This window comes from Parambassis ranga, chromosome 9, assembly GCF_900634625.1.
Source record: "Parambassis ranga chromosome 9, fParRan2.1, whole genome shotgun sequence".
Classification (NCBI taxonomy): domain Eukaryota; kingdom Metazoa; phylum Chordata; class Actinopteri; family Ambassidae; genus Parambassis; species Parambassis ranga.
The window spans coordinates 10,041,366-10,062,526 of record NC_041030.1 but is presented as its reverse complement, the minus strand read 5'-3'; the positions used below and the strand labels follow the sequence as shown (position 1 = coordinate 10,062,526).

General features: G+C 42.5%; 1 protein-coding gene across 2 annotated transcripts in view; it reads right to left on the bottom strand.

The window, feature by feature from the left end:
* Positions 1-3,614: 3,614 nt before the first annotated feature.
* Positions 3,615-21,161, bottom strand: part of arb2a (ARB2 cotranscriptional regulator A) — a 126,235-nt gene continuing 108,688 nt past the window's right edge. The window contains exon 11 of one of the 2 annotated variants that reach the window (XM_028413384.1): positions 3,615-5,873. In XM_028413384.1, the coding sequence (XP_028269185.1) occupies positions 5,713-5,873 (161 nt within the window). In that variant the 3' untranslated portion in view covers positions 3,615-5,712. Of the gene's footprint in view, positions 5,874-9,917; positions 10,336-21,161 lie in introns of those variants that run through there. The other variant, XM_028413386.1, reaches the window with a different exon arrangement.

The following is a 21,161-nucleotide window of genomic DNA, read 5'->3' as shown; positions in this document are numbered from 1 at the left end:
GTTTTGAAATCTGACAAACCGATTGCTAAATAATAATACATTAAGTGTCCAGTTATCCAGGCGGATTTTTACGCCTGAGAAAGGCCCGGATCACAGGCCTGCAAGCACCTATATACAGCCCTTTATCTCTCCTTCTTGCCATTCATCAACACAAAATGACCAATTTTCCCCAGTAAGTCGCCGGTGGCCTGTTAAAGTAGCCCGGTGAGCTCTGTTACACTTCCTTTCCTCCCTCTCCATCATCACTGCTTGCCTAACATTGCTTCCCTGAAATCATCAGAGAGTACAGCCCCAAATCTTAAAAGTCAGCGCCCATTCTTCAAATGTATTGCATTTCAGAGGCTGTTTCTTTTTCCTTTTTTTTACAGCAGGAGTCTTTAGGCCAGCAAAGTATCAGAGGAGGTGTAATTGAGGGGGCGGTGAGGGGATAGAGTAGCGGTCCGCCTGAAAGCTGCTATTAAAGCCAAATGGACTGAAGACCGTAAAACGGCTCTGCCAACAGCTGTCCCACAATCGGAGTATTATATGCCAGGATCCTCAAGAACGCACCACACACACATTAGGGCCGTGCTGCTGCTGATGTCGGAGCTACTTAGAAGTATTAGAGAAGAAAAGGAAAATACCAACGAGTAACCACAAGAATATCCCGATAATATTATATTCCTGTGGGGACCTGAGTGTAGTTCGGTCTCTGAAGGCATTTGTCTCTCCTCTACAGGCCCTGATTTTCTCATAATGACCTGGGGAATTGCAATTTTTGCTGGGATAGCCGATTTGCATTTGCAACACATTATGGTTGTAATGGTGCTTTTTCATAGGGAAACAGGTGAGAGTGGAAGAGTGGAGGAAGAAAAGGGGCCAGCCTGTGTGTATGTGTGAAAGTCAGTGTATTATTACACAAGTCCCCCCCACCCCCTCTCTCTCTTTGGGAGTTGTTTCAAACGTTTTCTGTAGATATGCACGAATATCTCTCACATCATATTGGGGAAACATTAATATGAAGCCCAGAAATCCCATTTTGGGACCCCCACTTGGTGCAACACCTGTGCGCAGATCTTCCTTCTGCACCCAGGTCTTCCCCTAAATGTCATGACTGTGGACGCGAGTGCTGTTTCAGCCTGCGAGTCCTTACAAGAATAGAAAAGCAGAGAGAGGCGATTGAAGAGGAGTTGTTTCCACTGGATTAAATGGTTTTTCTGCAAGTCGATGAATATGTAATGATGTCTAACGAAGCCGGTCAGTGAGCTCTGTTGCAGGGCTCTATGCTAAAGAGCTCTTCTGCAGAGGGGTAAAAAACACAGTATATAGTCGGGCAGAGAAAAAGAGAGGATAAGGGAATGTGGGAGAAGGGATACAATCTTGAATGCACCTTCAAGCTTAAGCCAGACATTCTCCCAGTCAATAGATTAAAAAAAAGTATTTGCTCACGTACTGAGAGTGAGTGAGAGAGAGAGAGAGAGGTGTTCTTTTTAAAAGGAAAACATTGTGGGGAGTGAATTTACATTTTTTAAACTGCTTTGGAAATATTGTTTCTGATAAGCAGTCATGCCAATAATGTAATTGAATTGAATTGTTAAAGAGAAGGCAAGAGAAAGGAAGAAAAGAGAGTCCCCTCACTATGATTGTTAAAGATATTTTCCCTTAGTATACCCGATAAAACATTGATTGTTGCAGTTAGTTGACCCGTAAAATTTGGAGGTTAGTTTTCTCCTCTGAGCTGAGCATATAATTATGCAAATAGTGATCTGACAGTGATCCGCTGAAGAGTGCTGAAGGAGTGTGTGTGCATGTGTGTGTCTGTGTGTGTGTGTGAGGGGGGGGGCTGTCAGAGGGGTGACATTCCAACTTTGCCTAATGCCTGGTTCCTTTGGAAGGAGTTCATCTTCTGCAGGGATGCTGCGCATATCTGAGTGGGCAGGAGCAAGCAAGCGTGACAACAACTCTCTTAAAAGTAAAAATTGAAATATCAGGGTTGTGGCAGCGCAAGGGGGGGTTCCCCAACTTTTTCATGTCATGGTCCCCACCCTTTCTCCTCCCTCAACACCCTCAAGAAAAAAAAGAGAGAAGAGAGGTGACATTACAGCACAGACCCCCCATTTTGGCAGGATTTGATTGTAAAGCTCCGCAGCTGATGTTATTTTCCGTTGTAGATATGATTGAGTGTGGAGCTGTCTGTAACTGTCCGTGCCATGAACTGACGACAATAGCAGGGAGAGTGAAACCTATAATCAAATCAGACATACTTATTATACATTCACACGGTGGGCTAACTTCTATCGAGTGAAGGGATATCAGAGTTTCTCCTTTGCTTTAGGGATCCCCTTCGTTGGAAGGTCCTGGGAACTTTTTTTTTTTTTTTTTTTTTAGATAGAGCCTGAGCTTTAAGCAGCACAAACCCGCGGAGGGATCATCGCTATCACGAGGTCCTCAGGATAAATGGGAGCACTTTCTGTTCAGCCAACAAACATGGCCACAGCAGATGCGCTCAGAGAGAGAGAGAGAGAGAGAGAGAGAGAAGCCAAAGTTTTCTCTTCCTACTTCAAACCTGTTTTCAAAAGTTTCTACTATTTCTAAAACACACTTTAACAAGTTGTGAATAAGTCTCAAGGCACAAATTAATTCTTGGACGAACATATAATGTGTTCCACCGTGTTTTACTCGTCTGCCTTTTTAAAAATCTAACTGGAGGTCATAATTTACGATAGGCTACCACTACATCAATGCTTTGGACAGAAGGCAGGTTATTTAATTAAACTTTGAAATTTTCTTACTAATGCGATAATAGAGAGTTTTGCTTTCAAAGAGTTGCATGTGAAGTTGCAGATATCCCAAAGAAACACTTCAGACAGAAAGTCGAGTCTCCTTCACTTGTGTGCGCGCGCGCGCGCGTGATTAAATGCCTCTCTTTAATCTGCGGCCTGACACTGTGTGAGGGGGACTCGCCTGGTTCCACTTGTTGTTTGGGGGGTTAATGGAAAAGATTTCTAAAGATTTATTGAGGGGGCGTTTAATGACCTGATCGGTTTCAGCGTGTGAAAACAAATGATGCCGTAAAACCTCGGTGAGTTGGAATGGTGGGTGGGGGGGCTAAGTTGGCCTAAATTAATGACCAAAAGGAGGGTATTACAGTTTATAGTTTGTTTTCCTTTTGACACGCTTCGTTGCTGCCGATATAATCACTTTAAAGCCCCCCCCCCCCTCTCTCAGGACATCCTAACTTAAAAGAAGTTTGAAAAATCCATCCTTTAGAACTTTGAGTATGCTGAGAAGGAAATAGTGAGATGCGTTGTTTGGACAGTTTGGAAAAGAGGCAGAAAGTGTGCTCTTTCCTGTGGGTAAGATTACATTTTTTTCTGTGTGGAGTGTCTCCACTTTCTCATCCCGATGCGCTCACTGTCACACCTGTCTATCTACTAATGCTTTTTCATTAAAAAGAAAAAAAACTGTGCTATCCTGAAAAAAAACAACAATAGAGAATGATTATTCAAGGAAAATAATCAGCGAAACAAAATAAACTGATACATTGTTTAAAAAAACATTCAACGTTTGTTTTGTCGCCTCAATAGGTTAATCACAATAATGAAATCAAGTAAAAGTAATCACTGTACTGCAAGAAGCGTTAAAATAATTTTTAATGACAGTCGTTTAAAACCATGAGTGATCAGAAAACAATGAAAAAAACATATGCACTCTGGCAGCACACTTCCAGTCTAATGAAATCCAAAAGCTTGATAAAACAAAAATAGGCGTGTTCCCTAAACCATTACAACAAATAAACCATCTGCAAAAAATAACGTCTTCAAGTGCAATTGGCAAAAAAAAAGTACCTCTTTATTAGCAGACTGTGCTTTGGATTTAGGCTGCTCTTACATCCTCAGTTCTGTTCACATATGGCTTGCTAGATTTTATTAAAAAAAAACAGTGTCTTGTTTATTCCTAAGGCAACAATATACAAATTGTAGAGTAGGAAAAATGAACTGATTGTAGCTGAAAAGCAGAAAGATGAGCAATGGTATCTTGAAATGAAACTCATCAAATCAAATAATAAGCCAACTTCTTTGCAGAAACCTGGAGAGATCTGAATCAAATTAAAAGGAAATTAGGCCTGCAACCATCAGCCGCAGTTGTCTCATTACAGCAGAAAGATAATCCACAAAAGCCTTAAACCATACACACACACACACACAGTGGGCAGAAGAGACAGGATTTCACGCTTTAACAATAGCAACTGTCTCAATTTTTTAGAAAAAAATAAAAAAAGTACACATTTTAGATGTGTCTAAGGTATCATAAGATTTAGTATCCGGTTTGAGTTTTTCCTAATGTCATGACACATTAGAAATGTATTCCATTAAGCCTTGAGTGGTTTATAAAACATAGCAGCTTTATGGAAAATTTTTATCATGTTTGTGTCACGCAGGGAGATTATGTGCAGCTGAGCAGGGAGAAGAAGTGTGTGTCACTTCTAAGTATACAAGAAGAGTACTTTGGTGGAAAGAAGGAAAAAAACAGATATGTTACGTTTCTCCAACATCTAAGAAAATATCATTCCAGCTTAGAATAATATTGAAATCTTGGATTTCCTGACATGTGTAAGGCGATATATTGAGGTTTTATGAGTGTTGTGAGCTGACTTCTGGCTCCTGTTAAAATGAGATATCCCTCGAACCCATTTTGATGCTTGACTTTAAGTGATTTTAAATATGCTGGGTGTCCTGAATTTTCCATATTCAGAGCAGGTTGTGTGTGTTTTATTTGTTTTATCGCATTCAATCATTCAGAGACATCAATTTCAAAGATATAACACTGGGAAAAAATATATATTTATAATAAACAGAGAAATGAACTCCTCAAACTTTTGCGAATTGAACCCATAAAGTAAACACTCACACACTTACTTGCTCCTAGAGGTACCGGCTTAATATTAAAATAATAATAATAATCATAAAAACAGCCAAAGTGTGTGCACAAAGAAAAATATCTCTAATAATAAGAACTATCATTGCCAGAAATAAGTATCAGATACATACATGCTCAGGTTTAAAAGATGGTTACATGTGTGGAGGAGTCAGACAACAAAAAAACAACAGCCTTTGTAAAAACAAAATCACCAGCAGGCTGAGACCATACCAAACCTGACCAGAATGTGCCATATGGAATGAGATTCTTCCAGGCAGAGAAGTCCAGGCTTTAGGACCACGGAGAAAGAGGGAGAAGAGAGGGAGAGTGAGCCGTGCAGACTGGAGGGCAGGCGGGGCATTAGCTCAGTTCAGGCTGATGTCAGGACAATTAGAGGTGCACCACAGTGCATTGTGCACAGCGGCTGTCAGCCTTAATCTCTGCTGCTGTGGCCCGTACCCGCAGCCAGGCCACAGCCCACGGGAAGCGCTAACACTCAGGCCCATATTGCTTTGACAGTTGCACTCAACTAGAAGTAATGCAAAACGTTATTGTGATGTATACACGGTGACCCTGTACTCTTTGTCTCTTACAACAAGAAGGCGATGTGTGTGCAGGGCTGGGGAGGGCTGGAAGGGAGAAATGACACTCAGGGAAAAGAGTGGGGAAGGGGAAACTGGTGGGAGGTTACAGAGGTTACAGAGGAAGAGAGCGAAAAGGAAAAACATACAGCAGAGAGGGCCCTTTCGGTACCCCCACCTCTGATCCTTTCCCACCAATCTCCACTTGTTCCAAGTCAGTGTTGATGGTCCTCTACAAATCTTGGTGTTTGTTTTTAAGGGAACTGCTGCGTGTAGTGACAGTGTTGGAGGACTCCTCTGCCTCTTCGTATTCTTTTGCCTCCAAAACTTCACTGAAGAACCTGAAGATGGAGTCGAAGCTCATCCAGGAGGTCAGCTCGTGCCTCTCTGTGCCTACATGTAGAAGATACAAATACAAACACAGATAATTGCACACTGTAATGCTGCAGGCAAAGACGATGTGTGGCGGGTACATAATTAAAAAATATATATAGCTCTACATCTGACATACATTCTTTAGCAACATAAAGGGTTAAACTGCACTCCCTCTATGCAAACTAAGGCCTTATGCGTGAGAGCAATGGCAGCCTATGACCTGCTAGTCCAAAGGGACGGACTCAATATGTTATCCAAGCGGATACCTGATAATCAACACCGCTGCACGTCCAAGGAGATGGAAAGAGGTCCTTCCAACAAGACCAGAGATATGCACAATGGGTGCACTAAGTGAAACCAGTGGAGCGGTAGTCATTCATTCTAAAGGACTGATTGAGGAAAGGCAAGACAGAAGCTGGAGAGAGGTAACTAGCTGAACATATCAGGTGGTCTGGCAGCGGCGGGGGGAGGCGGCAGTGCTGGGTTTCCCTCTGACCTCCTCCAGGTTAGCAAGTTCCCAAGTTGGGGTCACGGTGGAACTTGAAATCTGGTACATGCGCCTCAGGTTCCTTAGGGTATCACAGGGCAGCGTTTTAGTTGGATAGCTCCATGGCAGACAGTCCTGCAGAGAACACCTTGGCTCTGCATCGGAGCATCGATGATGAGGGCAAGTTGTGGTTGCAGCTGATGCCCAGCTCATCTCTACTCATGCTCACTAACCATTCAGTGCTTACAGATAATGGCTTGTTTCTGCTGCTGCTGGCTAGCCCCTCCGCTGCTTAGCAACACAACTGTAACTGGACCTGAAAAGCCATATTAAGGGTGCCCCTCTTGTTTTCTACAGGGATAATAGGTTTACTGTGAGATGATATTAAGAGTTCATCCCTCAATAGGTGGATCAAAGACATGTGTTTACACACAAAAGAATGAATGAATATAAAACTGGCAGTAATGACTTTTCTTTTTTTGTCTCATTATTTGCACACTTAAGTCATTTTTTTGCTGGGGTCTGCAAGATAAGAACATTACAATGGGTCCCTACAATTTTCTCAGAGGATTAAAAGCATGGTTGTATCTTAAATCAGCTGGAGCTGCAAGATCAGGTTGGTAACCACAACCCTGCTGGATGAGTCAAACCAGGAGTGTAGACAGATATCTGTCTTTAACTTAGCTGCTTTCTTTAGTACCTTTCCTCCTCCATCCTGGCTTCCTCCCTTCTCCTCTGTGTCCATATCAGCTATAAAAAGCTAGACTAGAAGGCCACTGGGATACAATTAGGAAGCACCTTAAAGGCTCTCTCAACATGGACAGGCCTCTGATGACCACTGCACTGACCCCGTGTTTATTAGATTGACCTCTGCTTGGACGCATTAATGGAGATGGTGTGCGTGCATGTGTGTGTGTTTATGTGTATGATTGTAAGACTGGGGGCAAGCGTAACATCTAGGCATGAGAGCGGATTTGGATTCAGTTGCAGGTGTGTTTTGTGTGTTTTGTGTGTTTTGTGTGTGTGATTCGTGTGCACGAGTATGTAAGGGGGTTCTCGATCACTGAGATAAGGGATTTCACTGCACACTATATAGCAAGCAGATGGCAGTCAGTGCCTTGGGTCAAATTTACTGGCTTGGCAATCATGGTAGTCAATAACCCAGGACTCTCAGTGACTCTGCTACCTGTGTAGGGCTCATCATAACACCCATCCCGGGAAACAAAGACACAGCCCTCTCACACCTCTAATCTATCATTTATATCCAATTTGAGGCCCTGTGATCTTTTTCCACCTCCTCCATTTTCTCTGTCTCATTGGACCTCTCCCTCACTAGTGTTTTTACTTTTGTTTTGTCCTTTTTTTCTCCTGCAGAAGCGATCAATGCTGCAGCGCTCTCTCGTTCACCCTGAACTGGCGGTGAACTCCTCCGGAACGCCGCCAGCCTCTCCACCCTATCCCAGCGCAGTTCAGGGTCACCAGGGGGGTGTCTCTGTGCCAATATGCAGATGAGCCTGTGCCCCTCCAATGACTCTGGACTTAAGCTCCACCCCCTCTCTATATGTTGGATGAAATTAAGTTCACTCCCCCAGATAGCACTCTCACACGTTAGAGACATAAACCCACTCTCATCCTGACTTAAACAGGCCTTTAACATCTTACAGCCACTCTTCTTTTAATAGCCAAAGTGTGTTGGACCTAATGGATGTTGTCAAAGTGGGGAGATGACCACTGATTTAGAGATGGAGAAGCTCCAATGACCAAAGCAGAGGAGAGAGTATGACATCAGTGGTACCACAAATCAAAGTAATATTTTTAAAAGATGTGGGAATCGATGAGGTGTCATCTGGATGTATCCTGTATGTAAAGTGAACCCATAAACAGCCAATTACAGCTGCTTTATCCTCAATTTTACCCCCATACTGAAAAAGTTTTCCAGCTGATTCAGCTGTTTTAATTCTGGGCAATTGATGAATAAGATATACAGGAGAAAAAGCTGGTCCATTTTTTGCAACTTTAATTATAACTTGTGTCTAATATTTAATTCAAAAAAAAAAAAAAAATAAAGCACCCTGCGTATTTCTTGCATTAACTATAAAACAATTACTTCTAATGTGCTAATTTTAACAGGTTTATTGTAATTGCATTAATATAATAAAGTTTATTTTAAATGCAATTATGTCCTCATTTATTGTAAATGCAATAATGATGTTACTGTTGAGCTCCATAACACTGCGTATTGTCATGGGGAATAGAGAAAAAATTTCTCTTTCACTGCGTGTTTGTAATTAGCACTGGGCATTGGCAAACATAGAGATTATTACTACAAGTTATGGCTATAATAAGGACAGCTGACTTCAAGGTAAGGAAACACACACAGAGCTTCAGTGTGAAGGAGGAGCGAGTTGGTACGGAACATGGTAAGTGTTCTCTTATGTGCTCTTTGCTCAGGTCATGGCAAAGCTTCATGGAGGCACCTGACCGGTGCCCTGTGATTGACCATTCTGTGTGTGTGTGTGTGTGTGTGTGTGTTGTCTGGACCCAGTGAGCCACCTCATTATGTGACAGGGCAGAGAAGAGTATTTGATCCTGGATATTTAGCCTGCTCCTCTCTGCCGCAGCCACTGGAGCCCTCTCAAGGTAATTGACTGACTGTTTGATCTCCCTCTGACTCTACACTGCTACAAGATGCTGACACACAAACACCTTCATCACATGCACATCATGGAGGGAACACACACACACATATATTCACATTCAACCCAACCCAAACACACACACTGCGCTGTTATCATTTGTGTGCAGTGAGGGAACAGAGGAGGAGAATTTTTTTAAGCCAGAAACAAGGAAACTCCTCCATAGCTATGGGCCATGCTTTCTTCCCTCTGCACCAAACGCTGCATGCTGTTACAAATGGTAATCGGCTCTGATTGTCACAAATTTCAAAACAAACGCTAGGTGACTGAAAAGCCAAAGTGACGCCCCGAGTAATACTCCGACAGGAAGCGCGAATCAAAGCATGCCGACTATAATTAGGTTCCATCTGGGCTACATTATTTAAAGCCGCACCAGTTAATTGCTTGTGTACAAATGGCCTATTTTATTTGAATCAGACTCTTTTTTTTTGTGATTCGTAATTACATTGATGTGAAGGGGGCCATATCTCTTTACTTCATTTATAATATAAATACATATTCAAATTATTAAGAGCACTTTGAAGGAAGGAATGCAAAGTGATGATACTTTTCTTTTTGTGGATTGAATTTCTCTAAACAATTATGAGTGCTTAATCGAATATACTGACATTTGGGTTAAACATTTAATGAGCTTCAATTAAAAAAAAGGAGATGAGTAATGATATGATCTCGAAGCAAAAATTGCAAAAACAGAACACCTAACAGGACTAATATACATGACATTATTGGACATAGAAGCAAAACATTTTCTCATTTCCTCTTGTCAAAGTTTTCATCAAAAAACACACAAACAGTGCATTATCTTATCAATTTCCTATCAACGGTAACTTAAGCTTTTGTTTTATCTCTATGTGAGGCAGACCAGTATATTGTGGTGCGGGCCTTGGTTGGTGGTAACCTTAGCTGAGCTGCTGTTTGTGGAAACTATCTGTTGCATGGATCAGCGGTGGAGAATCGCTATCTGTATCCTGGTTGTCAGACGATCGGATTTCCGCCCCTGACGTTCCCTGATATTAGATGATCTTCTGTGGTGTGTGAGGGTATGTGCACTGTGTGTGTGTGTCCATATGCTGTGTGTGTGTATTAGATGTGTCAACGTGTGCACATGCACCGGACACGCACGTACGCTCGGGTATGCGTGTTGTCACCTCGCTTGCTGACATGCGTAAAGGTCAAGAATGTCATTTTTGTCCCACATGGCTGTCTGTAGAAGGGGATGTGACACGTTGCCACTGGAGATGGGGTCAAAGAGAGCCCAGGCAGGTGACAGGTGGTCAGCGGTACTGCCAGAACAACTCTGTAACAAAACATGGAGATGTTGTCTTCAATCAAAAATTTAATTAAATTACAGTTTATCCTTCCTAATGCCAATTTCCACTCAGACATCCCTATCAAACCCACAGTGTAACTCACACTTCATCCATGTGTCTTCATTTTAAATAAAATCAATATGGTCTAAGCCTTGGTTTGAGATACGCATGAGTCACACAAGAAAAACAGAAATTACTCAAAACAGAGCTCATTTTATCAAACCAGTAATACCACTGTTTCTTCTTGAATGAAAATCATTTTTAATGCTTGTTGGTAAGTGGGGTCTGCCCCCCCCTTCTCCCTCATACTGCTTTTAATTACTTTGCTTATTATTGTGTGTTGTTGTTAGACAAAAACAAGGCAGAACTCATTACACATCCAGAGATGAGGAACCTGAATCACTAGCTACAGGGGCCGCTGAGGGGACTCTGTATTTACTTTGAATAAAATACAAACAGAAGAGACAAAAATTGAGTGAAAGCCCAGAGAGAGAAAGAGTGAGAGGAGAATATCACATTAACTGGTTGAAATCATCACCCTACGTAAGCTACTTTACATTCTGTATAATAGTTTCGTGAAGAGAGAAACTTGTGACAACATGGACTCGGCACAAAAGACGGTGCAGCACTGTATATCTTTCCTTTGCTTCTTTTTCAGTTAAATCCCTTCATCTGTCCTTCTCTTACTGCCTCCCTTTCCAGACACCGAGACTGCACTGAGTGCTTTTTTATTTTAACATGAATGAGTGGCCTTGGCCGTCATAAAGGACCCTCGCTTTTATAGACTTGGAGCTGCGTATTTACAAGATAACCCTGGTCCAAGGACTGTACAGGCTATTTGATACCGGTGTCAGACTCTCCCCTCTCCAGTAAAAATAAAAAGCCCAAACATGCCCTCGCCTCTACACCACCTCTCAATGTCAGTTGTTTTACTCTGTTCTACTCAAATGGGTTGAGACACTTTGAAATAGGAGGTGAGCCTGTGTGGGGCATTTTAGACTGTGGCTACACCGTTTCTGACGTGCTGACATTGGAAAATGATATTAAATAGTGGTAATATGTATCAATAGGGTGCATATAGTATAGAATTATGGTTAGAACTGTATATAAAGAAGTTGTCCCTAGTTTCAGGACAGACTCAAGGCAGAATGACACCTATGCTGTCAATAAAACAGCAAGTAAGATTCAAAGTAAAACTTAGAAATTAATTTCACATCCATCCCTCCATTATCTGAACACGCTTTGTCTTGCAGTACATGGTCAACGGGGGCTGGAGCCTATCCCAGCTAGATCACCAGTCCATCACAGGGCAACATACACAGACAAACAACCAATCACAATCACACCTATGGAAATTTTAGAGTCACTAATTAAGCCCAACCTAATAAGCACCTCTTCAGAATGTGGGAGGAAGCCAGAGTATACACGGAGAAAACCCAGGCAGGCACAGGGAGAACATGCAAACTCCACACAGAAAGGTTTAACATAATAAATAAAGAAAAATGTTATAGAACTGTTGCATTCTAGAAAAACTAGGTATGATAAAATTACATATAAATTCCCTTGTAACATTTTTCCCTTTATAAATCATTCCTACTTAATTCTAGTAATATCCCAATGATCTGCGGAGAACCAATGGCATGTCCAAGATTATTAAGGCAGTTTTTATTTCAAGGGGCACGAGATCTGTGTTCTACCTGTTGATTCCTTGTGACACAAAAAGAGAGAGCGAGAGAGACATGTAAAGAAATAAACATGTATGTTTATGGAAGGGCACTGTTGGGAGTGCCACCCGGACATTAACACTGTAAACAGTGCAGGCCTCCTTCCCTGTCCAGGCCTTTTGTTCCATCTGCACCACTATTGGTTGGGACTTAAATGGCAAACACTCGGGGGCTGCTAGCTCGCCTGACACGGTTTTGTTTTTGGCCTATTGAGGGGCAATGGAGAGCTTTTGTTTCTATGCCCTGGCACAATGTGTCTCAAAAGCAGCATGACTGAAAAGAGAGGCCCCCACAAAGACTAGGCATTAGTGGAGGCACTACATGCATGCATTTACGTGCATTCACATAAGCACACACACACACACACACATCATGATGCTTGGACAAGGGTCAGGACAGACAGCCATGCCAAAGACAAGACGGACAAGATGGAGTGGAGACGGAGCATGCGCACATGAACACACACACACAGTCCACATCCAAATCTGAGCCAAATTGCATACTCACAACGCCACTTCACTACACTACAGTCACTCCTCACTCACATAAACACACGTTGTCTACTCCACTTCAACACAATGAGCTCTGGCACACACACATGCACGCACTCATGCACCTCCAGGACAATACCAGGCATAGAAAAACACACACTCACACACCCACACTTCTACAATATCAGACATACACACATCACTCTGTCACAAAGGAGCTAGAGGCAGTGGAGAGGGGCATGAGAGGCCCCCTTGCACCTGTAAGAAAGACAGGGCGCATTCAGAATCTGTGGTCAAAGAATAGACAGCCTTGAGTGTGAGAACCCCCAACCGCACAAGACTGCGTTGATCATAAACACCTTACATACAACCCTGCATTAATGTTCATTAAAGTTCTATAGAAGAATAAAACCATTAATCAAACAGCCATTATTAAATTGCAATGTAAGGGCAGAACACATCAGCACTGTATAGAATGGCTTTCCACCTTTTTACATTTTATTTAAATAAATCTGTGTCCTCTTGTTGTAAATATCAATATTGCACTTTAGCTTCTGCTTTCAGTGCTTCAACTGTGGAAAAATACTTTGTGAATTCACAATGATAAGGCTAAAGTTTGGCACTAGTATGTGAAGTGGACTGATAGCCTAGCAACAACCATTACAGACAACACTAGAAGCTTAAAAAAGCACTGTAGATGCAGCTGCAGGTGTTCTTTGTGATGTCACCAATGTCAGGCTACACTACAGATTAACATATATATGTCATTAACACAAAACAGTTGCCATTGGAGCTTAGGACACAAAAATCTAATCCAAATGATCAGACTAGTGGACTACTTGAATTTCTTGGTTTGCCTGTAGAACATACTCAAATGAACATACATGATGGGTTTCCTAGGCTGGATGATGTGTAATCTAGCTGATTTTACCCTAATAGATCTCCAGCACCAGTATCTATCAGCATTGTTTGTTGCAATGTATGTGATACATGCAGTAAAAACATGGGCTTTTGAAGTATAAAGGTGCCTGTCAAGGGACCATGGGATCCTTGTATAACACATACAGAAAAGGATAGGCAGTGTCCGTGTGTGTGTGTTGGGGAGCATGAAAAGAACAGAGGAGAAGAGAGAGTTCAGGTGGGGGGAGGAGCAGGTCAGAGGTGGAGATAGCACAGAGTGGGTGTTGAGGGTGGGGCAGGTCTGAAATAGATCACTTAATGGAACAAAGTGTAATTAATGGGTCACCATAGATAAGAGGGCTCTGGCCCTATCTGGGAATGTGCTAATAGAGCCGACACACACTCAACAAGATCAGTAGACAGTCTCTCTTTGTGTGTGTACATGTGTGTGAAATGTTTGTGCATGTACATGCATGGGTGTGTTTTACAGACACAGTGGATAAATAGTGGGTGGGTGAAGGCTGCTAAGGTGACAGGTTAACAAGATTTCCTCCAAGACGAAGATCTGCCGTCTCTGCAATCAGAGAAAACCCAGAAGGAAACACATACACAATACATATAAGACTTGTCTTGCTGCAAAGCCTCCCTGAGTCAGCCTCCTTCACTCACGCAGACATTCCGCCTCACATCAAAACATGAGTGATGTTATTACACTTGGCGAGCCCCTACGCCTTCAGTTGCAGGGATGCGGTTGTTTATGGAGAGATGGAGGAGAAGGAAACCACCTGGTCAAGAGAGGGTCAAACCTGAAGTGTTCTAAGAGAACTCAACTGACACAAACCTCTCCTCAAACTTCCTGCCTGTATGTGTCCCTGCGTCAGGGGAACCAGGCTGGAGCCAAAGGGGCCGTGTGTATGTCTGTGTACGTGCGTGCATGTGTGTGTGTTTGCATGTGCATGGGTTAAATCTCTTGGCTTTAGAGGCTAGCCGGGAAGGCTGGGGGAGGGGGCTGCAGACACCCGCATGTGTTAGGATAGTGAGATGGCCAGTGATGGACAAGGCAAGACAAGGAGGATTTCCCCTGTTTGTCTGAGAGAGCGGAGCTGCCACGTCACACACACGCAGAGGGAGAAATCTGTCTCCGGGATGGATTTCATGTTTGTGTATATGTGCGTGTGTGTCTGTGCAAGGCAGGAGGCAAACAGGTCATGCATCTGGTTGGTTTTTGTATGTGTGTATGCTTCTCCCAGGGTCACAGACCCAGGGGCCATCTACTTCAAACTGGTTTAGTCAGACAAGCCAAGGTCACATTAACACACTGCATTACTTAGTAATATAGAGACCCCTGGCTTGGTTGGTGGTGCTCAGATGGGGGCAAAAAAAAAAAACTAGACACATATCTTACACATCTTTATGGAAATTAACTATTTATTGCCATTACAGTCACCTTGACAACTCAATAAATATGAAATGAAGCAAATGTAACAGTCTTTAAACACAAGGGCATGACCTCGACAACAGCAAGCTGTGCATGGAGCTCTAGGTGAATCTTAAATCTTGCAATGTGTTGTAATGTGTGTCCACAGCCGCCTGGTGAGTTCCGCATGTGTGTGAGTGTGTGATGTATCATCATGGGGTTAAATGGAGAGGGACAAGAGAGACAAGGGAAGAACAGCTTCAAAGACTCAACAACAACCCCTCTCTCTGTCTCTCACACACTCACTCACACACACAAACACAAACTGACGGACAGTCCATTGCTCCCAGCATATCTCCACTTTGTCCTTGGACTGTCTGAATACCACTGGAGGCAAGCATGATTTGAGAGAGCAAGTGGGAACACGAGAGAGAGAAGGAGAGAAGGGAAGAAAGAGGAAAATGATAGAGGGAAGGAGAGGGAGAGAAGAGGCGTCCCTCAATGACATCTAACGAGATAACTCACTCTCCAGAGCTTCTTTTCTCTTGCTATCACTTTCCCAGGCAGCACTTCTTCCACATAAGGCCTGTCAGTGTGTGTGTGTGTGTGTTAACTTTAAGTGTGTGCATATGTGAAAGAGTGACAGTGGTGTATGTTGGAATACAGTGTATGCGCACAAGAAAAAGGCAAGAGAATTCTGAATCTCAATGAGATGATCTAAATAGCTATCAAGCACAATGGTGTGTATACAGTGTGCTGTATTAATATGTTTGCTGGGAAAAAGTGTTCATGGTCTGACACCATGTTGGTTGTTAGAGTTTATGTTTAAAACTATAATTAACAAAACATGAAAACTTCTTAGTTTGCATGAAACATTGTATAATTAGTTTAGCTGATGTTAAAGAATAACTGTGCTGCATGTGTGGTATAGTCTTGTCAGAGTGATTTTCCTATGAATCTGCACTTAAGAAATGATGTACAGTACACAACACAAACAACATCTGGCTTGTCTCTTGATTGAAAGTTAACTTTGGGAAAACAAAGCACCGGGCTACTGGTGGGTCACAGAATTGTCAAAAACACCCAAACAAAACAGCAGGAAAAAACACAAAGTGGTCTGATGCTGCCACTGTTGTCGGTTGTGCTCCCCTTTGCAGACTCAGACAACTGTGGGGAAGAGTTAACCTTTTGATAAGCTGCTTCTAAGTCCCAGCTGTATGCATTTTTCATTGAAATGTGTGAGTCAGAAAGAGAATAATTATCTCCTCTCGCTCCATGGAGAGGCGAGGGGTTGCAGCCCCCAGTCTGGTCTTCATAAATCAACTAAGTCCTGAAACGAAGCCACGCTGATGAGCACGGAGAGAAACTGAGCTATGCTAATTCATAAGCCGGAAATAAAGGGAATGTAAACAGTACAGAGGCAAAGGTAATGAGAAGCACACAATTACATTGCAACTGCTAGATACATTAAGATGCCCCATTCATTCTATAACGGACCTTGAATCTTATATAAAAATATACACTCATATTCCAATCTAACCCATATAATTATTAGGCTTTGGACCTGCAGCACTACGTGATCTAATCTACTACAGTATCCTTGGTCATTTTGATTATTTGTGCAATAAGGGGGGGTGCGGGAGAGTCACCATGGAAAAACTTACTTATTTGTCAAAAAAAATGAGTATTATAGGTAACTTGTGCTGTACAGCACCCTAAACTTCAGGTTACACCCTCAAATAATATTAATAATAGTAGTTTTTTGCATGAACACATCTTCTGACAGGTTTTTCTGGCTTAATAACATTAACATTAATAATCAGTACAAGAACAATCATGTATGCAAAAACACCAACACAGACACACACAAGTTGAGCAATGTCTGCCAAACAGGGCGAGGTCACTGATCCCTGACTCAGAGTGGCCACGATCTTCTCTGGAGGAGACAATCTACACACAAACACACATGTACACCGAGACAGAAAATAAAACAGAGCGCCTACCTTAACAGAGCTTAAGACCTTTATCTGACAGCATCAGCCAACACCAGATATACACAAACACACAGTCCTGCCCTGACCTTGCAGCACTTCAAGATTAATCAAAATTGTAGCTGGGCAGTGAGAGTCATTCATTTTGTGTGTGTATGTGTGTGTGTGTTTGTGAATGTGTGGTGTAGTGGACAAGCCAGAGTCACAGATTGAGGGAGGGCAGGTCAGGGAGGCACTCGCCCTCTCAATCCTCCACTATTGACTTGAGAGCAGAGAGACGGTGCTGAGAAGTCAATGACAAATAGAATAAACTGATCAATAACCTCGCACTTGTCAAGAGGCACCTTTAAAAAAGCAGCAGCAGCCCAACTTGAACTATGCAAGAGGAGAACATTGATCAAATCACACTGAGCTCTGTCAGCCTCCTTACCCAGTTTTGTCCTCCACCCATGATGCGTTGGAACGCTGTGATTCTCAATGACACTGTGGTAGAGGGCTAAGAGGAGGAGGGCAGCCTGACTCTCAAGAGATTTAAAAGAAGAAAACGAATAAAGAGGACAGGTAAATAGAAGAAAATTACTCCTCTGCAGCGTCTACAGAAAACAAGAATGTGATTGAATATGTGTGTGATAGAAGTAGCTGCTTGTTAAGGTCGGTGTAGTTAGAAAAAGGAAAGGAGAAAGGCATGAGGTAAAAAAGTTAGGATTGGGGCAGTGAAGGTAGGAAGGAAGGAAACTGTGAATGAGACAGAAGTGTGGGAAGGATAAAAAGGAGTGGAGAAAAACTACCCTCTGTCATAATTCAAACGAGCCGTGGTCTCCTAACGCTGTGTTTACAATGTATAATTTATGCCTCCCAGTTCAAACACAGCTTTATCTGCACTCAGCTGCTAAGTGATATGATTTCACTTTTTATAGCACACACCCCCCTCCCCACTCATCCAATCCACCCCTAGCCCCAGTCCCTCTGTAATGGAGGCTGGTGTGATTCTGCACGCCTCATGCATTGGCTTTCAACTGTACAGGCCCCTGAGGGCTATCGTAGCATATTAAATCCCTCCCTTACCCCGTCCTCTTTCCTGCCTTAAGCTAAATCGCTGTTCTAGACACACATGAATTCTTGCATGCATGTGTATAGCCACACACATCTATATCTATCTATCTATAGATTTATAAATCTATAGATATATAAACACACACACACCCTATGTGCTGTAAAAATAGACTGCTGCTTTATATTTTACAGCAGGTAAAATGTCTTGTGTATTTTCTGCTGTGTTGGTGAGTGGTGATGTCCCATTTCACAGCGGCACACTCTGACCTGTGATCAGAGCCTTTCTGTGACTGAGGTGCACTTCAATGCACTGGCACTTAGGTTACTTCAGTTTAATGGCAATTTTCACCATGACACTTTTAGGTGTCCTAATACACATTATGTGGTTGTCAAGGGTTACTGTTTAGGATAAAGGCTTAACCATGGTGATCAGTGCAGTAATGGCAGCAAGAATCAAGCATCCAACCGAGAAAGGCAAAAACTGCATCAGAAATTTTTGGTATTTTCTAGGTTGTCAAGCATATGTGGTGATACTGTACCTCAAACATACTCACTCAATCACAGTATCCTCATTATAGTCTTATTTTACAAAACAATTTATCTGACCTCTGCAAAATGCTGCTTCTCTTCTTTTTCTTCATAGCCCTCACCTCTACTTTCCCACTATTTCATTTATCATAAGGCTCCCTTCCTCCAACACTTCTCCTTTTACTTATTCTCTGCCATCTCCTCCTTCTCTTCTTTCTCAGCTATCTGCCTACATTGTGTTTGCGCTAGCAAAAAAAAAAAAAAAAAAAATTCCCACTTCATCTCTGGGGAGAAATGCATTTTTCTCTGCTCCGCTCGTCTCTCGTTCTTCTCTTGTATGTTTTCCATGCTGGCAAAGCTTCCTGTTCCTGCATGCAGCAGGGAGCGTGCTCCGTCTGTGGCTGTCCCATAAGGGACCCTGCAGTGTGATGTTACAATCTCCCCATCCTGCGGGATGCTCTCTCCATCATTCTTTCTCTCCGGCTGCTCTTTTCTACAACACGTCCATGCCCTTATTTCTTATATGCTACGCTATCCTTTTTTCAGCTCACTTACTTTTTTAATCTGTTTATCTGACTCTTACCCTTCCGACACTTTCCAACTTGCAACATGCTCTCTCTCTCTCTCTCAGTCACTGTTAAATTCTTCCTTGAAACTGATTCCATGATTTGCTGAAGTCTGCAGTAGAGTTCTATAGAATATCAGGATGCAAGCTCCATCATCCACTTTTAAGTCTCCGGCATGATTTTCTTGAGACATCTTTAAACAAAAAACACTTTACATCTTTTGGAAGCCTGGAACTTCAGCACTCTAATATCTAGCCTTACTATAAAGTCTTCAAGGGAGGTGAGTTTTTTTTTTTCGTGCTCCAGTCCAAGTGTAACTGGCTAGGCAGACACCCAGGGTCCACCACCATATGGCCAGAGACTGTACTTCTCTGGTGTCCCTGTTGGGGCATACTATGATGGGCCACCCCACAGATCCCAAACTGGGCAGTGTGCCCTGTGACACACACACACACACACACACACACATGGTGTTAAATGAGCATAACCCAAATAAACACTCAGGCAACATGCACTGCAGATGTGCCCAAATAATAAGAGTCATTGACAAAAAGTCACAGTTTTTTCTTAATATATCATGTGTGTAAATGGAATGCAACTGAACTAAACAAAATCAACAATCTGAAGTAAAAGTACTCCACTCTCAACAAGCATTCTGCTCAAATAAACTGCCAGTAGGAAATGAGCCAGTCCCTTACAAATGTTGCATTATATAATTCTGCTTTTCATAGAGCCTTGTAGAGCAGCATTATATTTATTTCTGATAAAACCAGAAAGACAAGAAAACAGTTTAAAAAGGGAAGTGGTTAATATATACAGTTTAACTACATAAATCCTATCCATTTATACACAGAGTGAGAAATAGCGGTGTCCACATGACATGATTAAAATGCTGTGCATTTTAAGTCACTTCTTACACATATCTTCTGGTAAGCAAGCAAAGATTTACTAAGAAGTTTGGAAATGGCCACTTTAAAGTGAAAGCTCCAGATGGGAACAAAGCAGCGATGATGCCATTAAATGTATGTAAGGAAAGAAGAAGGACTACAGAGATATAAACAGACTTTCAAAGGTTGTGGGAGATCTTCAGTCTGTCATAAAATGGAGCAATGCCTTGACTAGAAAAGATGAGGTGCTGTATGAAATTCCCTTGACCTGCCATCTATTGACAAGGTCTCCGGTTAATTAAGTTTCTTGTACATCCAACTGCATGGCTATTATGTTTGCAGTTCTCTTTGGAGATTAACATGGAGGCCTCTAAATCCACCTCACTATTTCATTTTATTTAACAGGATTTCTTTTCTGTTTTCTAAAGGGTCAAATCAGCAATGTGATATGGGGGCAGCGTGTGTGTGTGTGTGTGTGTGCATGGCTATCCGTTCTTTTCAGGGTGAATTTTATGACTTGTCTGTGCTGAAAGGATAGATAAAGAGAGAAAGAGAGTTTCTTTCAGTGTGTATGTGAGAGAGGGGTGTTAAACTGAAACACAGAGAATGTGACTCAGGTTAAAGCTAATTCACCTCTCTAAATATTGCTCCTGGCTGAGGATGACATGTGTCCATGAGCAGAGATGAGCAAGAACACAAAATGTCAGAACCTAATGCCTGTGTGATCAAGAGCAATCACAAGGTGAAGAGCAAACTGACTGCTGGCACAAAAGCAGACTTTGACACGTCTGGGTAACACAATACTCCAGTGTAAATGATGAGTACAGAGGGCATACAGTGTAAGTATGTTAGTTACACACACTTCTGCCACACACACACACACACACATATCTAATGAATGATTGGTACATAATGTTTGTTTGGGTGGAACTTGAACCTGTCTGTGCCCTGGGGCCACAGCCAAGCAGGTGTTGGCGTGCACACAAACACACACGCACACACACACACACATATACAATCACATACAGAAAGCTAGAACACCTGGACACCTGGGAGGAGCTGCATAGCACTGTCAGGCTCACTGAAGCTGTCACACACTGCAGAATAAAAGTGACCCTGGAACTGAGGGGGGCACACACCTGTGCCATGGGAGCCCCCTCCCTGTCTGTTAAGGACCCTCTCATAAAAACCCTCATGGTGAAAAAGTTGTAGGCGCATAATTGGCACTTAAACTCATTCGCTGCTAAAAAGGGTAC